The 4,300-nt window shown below is 39.1% G+C and overlaps 1 protein-coding gene across 1 annotated transcript; it reads left to right on the top strand.

Annotated features, from left to right (window-relative positions):
- Positions 1–511: 511 nt before the first annotated feature.
- On the top strand, positions 512–1,954 carry M430DRAFT_18148 (hypothetical protein; the record flags this gene model as incomplete). The annotated part of the gene is made up of 1 exon (XM_024863802.1): positions 512–1,954. One exon carries the CDS (start codon positions 512–514, stop codon positions 1,952–1,954), a length of 1,443 nt encoding a protein of 480 aa, XP_024721233.1.
- Positions 1,955–4,300: the final 2,346 nt, after the last annotated feature.

Here is a 4,300-nt window from a genome sequence, read left to right as displayed (position 1 = left end):
GGAGGGAGTTCGTGTTTATTAGTAGGTTGTATTCTCTAAGTGGGAGAGTGCTACTATTGTGGGCTTATAGCTAGCTAAGCGAACCCCATCAAATAATAGTACTATCATGTGACCATTTCCCATCGCTACAGTACGGAGTAAAACCCAACCCCATGGGGGGGGCCATCGCAGTCTAAGGTACCTTATCTATAGTGAACTGGTTGGCTCGCTTATCGCTCGCTAAAGGGATGACTAGGTAGACGAGGTGCCTAGTAGGGTAGCGGCTACCTTCCTCTACGAAGGTAATCTTCCCCCAGTCCTCGCCTTCCTCACCTTCAATCTTCCCAAAGTCCTCACCTTCAAGTCTTTAGTCCTCCCAAAGTCTTTACCTTCAATCCTTCAATCCCCCCAAAGTCTCTACCTTCACTCTTCCCAGAGTCCTGACCCCCAGGCTCCTCACCAGCCGCGCATTCTGTCAATCCCTTGCAGTTATTCACAGTCAATTCTCATTGAACTCCAATACAATTGCACGATGAGTCTGGTCCGCCTGTCACCGCAGGTGCAGCGCATTCAGGCTAATTCGCCGTATATTGATATTTACACCAACGCTCCAGTGAGCCCGCTCCGATCTCGACCGTCAGAGCAACATGCGGCCCTCACAGTTCCTCATGCCCACCCCGAACCAAAGAGATGGGAGAACCCCACTGGCTGGGGCGCGAGACACATAAACGACAAAGCCCCTTTTAATCTATGGGATAAGCAGAACCGAAAATTTCGCTCGCCAGATAGAAACGAGCTGCAGTGGCTTCGCAACAAGTTTGGAGACGGCGCGCTTGGAAGAACAGGGTGGTACATGTGGATTGAGACAGCCAACCCGCCACAGCCAGTACCTCTCACGGTTGGATGTATGCCTGTTATGTTTATCGGTATTGGAGAAGAGCGCTGGGAGCCTATCCCACAGTCTCCTTATCCCAATCCTCGAGTTCCAGATCCCTGCCCTGCTGTTCACTGGCCAAGGATGACCTTTCCCACCAAGGAGCAAAGTGTTTCCCTTCTTACAGCATTGAAGCCTATAGCAAATGTGCGCGCAATCTTTTATATGCCACATTGGACAATTGTGGAGCTTGAGTATGGCGATGGTCGTGCTTATGAGTCCAAGTCACTTCCCGGCACCGTGGCAGGACGGACAACACTATACCACCATGCCGAAACCCCGTTCTATAAGTCAATGAGGAATATGACACGTGCGCGCCGCGTTGACCCTGAGCAACACTCCATGACGAGTTTTGGACAAATGCCGCAGGACAGTCAAAATTATATCCGGCAATCGTCGCACCTTAGTCCAGGATGCAGACTCGAGTGTGGCCATGGTATACCAGGTTCCCAGAATGAGGGTATGAATGCCGCAACATCTGCAGGAGTCAAACTTTGGAGATTTGATGGAGAAGAGGTGCTCACTATCTCTCATCATCACGGGTTCTTGATTTCCAACGAAGTGTATCATCCTTTTGTGGACGAAGACAAAATTGGCGATATTATTGATACTAGACCAGAGCTTGATATAGCTTTGGTCAAACTTATGCCTAATGCCTCTGCAAAGTTTACCAATACCTGCTATTTTCAAGCTGAGACACCGCGGATGCTTTTAGAGGGCTTCCAGATTGAACAGGGGTCTTGGTCTGAGGTGGACGGTATGAGCTCAGGACTTGTCAACCTTTTGACATATGGAAAATGTTATTTGAGACCAAAACGCCCAGCCGGGCATCCCGAAATCGAGTCTCGACAATGGCAAGCACGTTCGGTTAATGCAATTTTTGGGGCCGTTAACAACACTATATGCAAAGGAATGTACGGAGCACCAATCGTCCAATGCGAGACGGGTGGAGTAGGAGGATTTTTTCATCTCTCTAATGGGTTGAACTGCCTTACTGCCCATTTAGATGATTTAGTGGCTGAGGGTTGGAAGCTTGCTTAGTCTACCGCGCGCATTCCGCGGACCCCCTTAGTTTACTTTCATGCTGACTGACTTTGCCGCAGATGTACTTAGACGGGCCGTATTCATCCAGCTCCTTAAGACTGCCTGGCCGTGACCTAGCGAACATTCAGTACAGTCTCTTATTAGATACACATCTGTGTTCAGGGTTATACAATCAAATCTGCTCTTTTTAGTAGCTAACTTAAGCTATTTACAGCATTTTCAATTGTTAGGTATAATACTATAGAGTAAAAGAGTTAATAGTAGATAGATAGTAATACTTAAGTTAAAGGTATATTACTTAATAATTGTTATAAGAGATTACTAGGCCTTATTACATAAGGTTTAGTCACAGGTCTAAGAGGTTCTAAAGTAACCTAATTAAGGTTAGTAGAAGGTTTTAGAAAGAGGCTAAGGTTATATAACCTTTACTAAAGGCTTTTTGTTTACTATACTATATAAGCTCTTATATAATTACTATAATCCTTCTTCTTTTAGTAAATTTAATTTATTAGTTTTATAACAGGTTAGAACCTAGTATAAGGTTAGTACTATAACACGTAACCTAAGTACGTAACTAAGTAGACTATTATTACCTTACCTTAACTATAGAGTTTTTCTTTTATCTCTTATATTATATAACTCTCTTTTCTTTTCTTTTTTTCTTTAGAGTATTATTTTTATAAATAATAACTAAAAAAAACGCTATAATAGTTATTTATACTTTTTACTACCTTAAAAACTTAAAAACAAACGTTAGAATTAGAACTAGCGTCTTTAGATACCTTTTAGAAAACTAGTAAACTATAAGTAAGCCTATAGTAACAGATAGTAAGTATACTAGACTTAAATAAAGTTAGTACTACTTACTTATAAAAAAGAGCTAGTACTCTTACTTTTTAGTAAAACGTTATAATAAAGAACTAGTAAGTAGTACTAGTAATAAGAACAATAAGATAAAGATAATTATATAAAGAATTAAGGCTTATATAATACTAAGTAAAGAAGATAAGGTGTTATGTCTTTTATATAACCTTATTAAAGTAATAATAATAGTATTATTATTATTCTTACTACCTATGCCTACTGTATACAGAACCTTTATACTATATAAATCATATAGTAAAACTATACTAAAGCTAGGTAAAAACCTACGTACTACTACTTACGTTTATACTATTATAGTACTACTAAGGCACTAGGTCCTTATTACTACTTTACTAGAACTTAACCTTTTAGCCTAGTAATACTAAACATACTAGTAAGACGCTAGTAAGGCGCTAGTAAGGCGCTAGCTACTAGCTAGGGCTACTCTCTCTCTTATAACTCTTTTACTAGGTAGTACTTAGCTAGACAGAACTATAAGAATTAGCTAGTAGATAGTAGCTAACAGATTAGTATATATATACTCTTACCTTTTTCTATTACTACTATAAAGTTATAGAACGTCTATAGTACTCTTAAGTAGAGCGCTTACTATAAGGCCTACTACTATTAATCTAGCTACTAGTAGTTAAGGACTAGGTAAGCTACTATCTCTAAGGCCTTACTATAAGGGTACTAAAAGGTTACTACCTCTAGTACTTTATACTTAAAAAAGAAAGCCTAAAGTCTAACTTTACTAGTATAGATTAATGTTAAAAGAGAGCTCTTATACTTATAAAGAAGTAAGTACTTCTTAAGGGTATCTACTAAAAGGACAGGTAGTATAGCTAGGGCAGTACCTTAGTAGTATACTAGTAAGCTATTATATTAAGACTACTATACCTTTTAGTTCTTTTATAAAGTCTCTTTTAAAGAAGAGTCTTTATACTAGTTCTTTACTTATACGGCTTAGCCTACCTTATATTTAAGTAACGTATAAGGTAGTACTATAGTAGTACTATAGTAGTATCTCTAGTATTATTAAAGACAGTTTACTACCTTATTATAGATAGACTATATAAGTTTGTTATTTTATTAATTTAAAACGGTCGTCTACGCCCTCTACTACCTTAAAAAACTTAAAAACAAACGATAGAATTAAAATCAGTACCTTTAGATACCCTCTAGAGTACTAGTAGACTATAGGCGAGCCTATAGTAACAGATAAGGGGTGTGCTAGACTCGAATAGAGCTAGTACTACCTACTTACAAGTAGGAGCTAGTACTCTTATACCTTAACTAAGAGCTGTAGTAAGGAGCTAGAGAGTAGTAGAGGTAATAAGGACAATAGAACAAAGAGAATTATATAAAGAATTAAAGCTTACGTAATACTAGGTAAGGAAGAGGAGGCGTCGCGTCTCTTACGCGACCTTATTACTATAATAACAACAGTAGTAAAGACAAGAGCTACGAATATAGCGA

The sequence above is a fragment of the Amorphotheca resinae genome (assembly GCF_003019875.1).
Source record: "Amorphotheca resinae ATCC 22711 unplaced genomic scaffold M430scaffold_5, whole genome shotgun sequence".
NCBI lineage: Eukaryota > Fungi > Ascomycota > Leotiomycetes > Helotiales > Amorphothecaceae > Amorphotheca > Amorphotheca resinae.
This window is presented reverse-complemented; position numbering and strand designations above follow the sequence as displayed.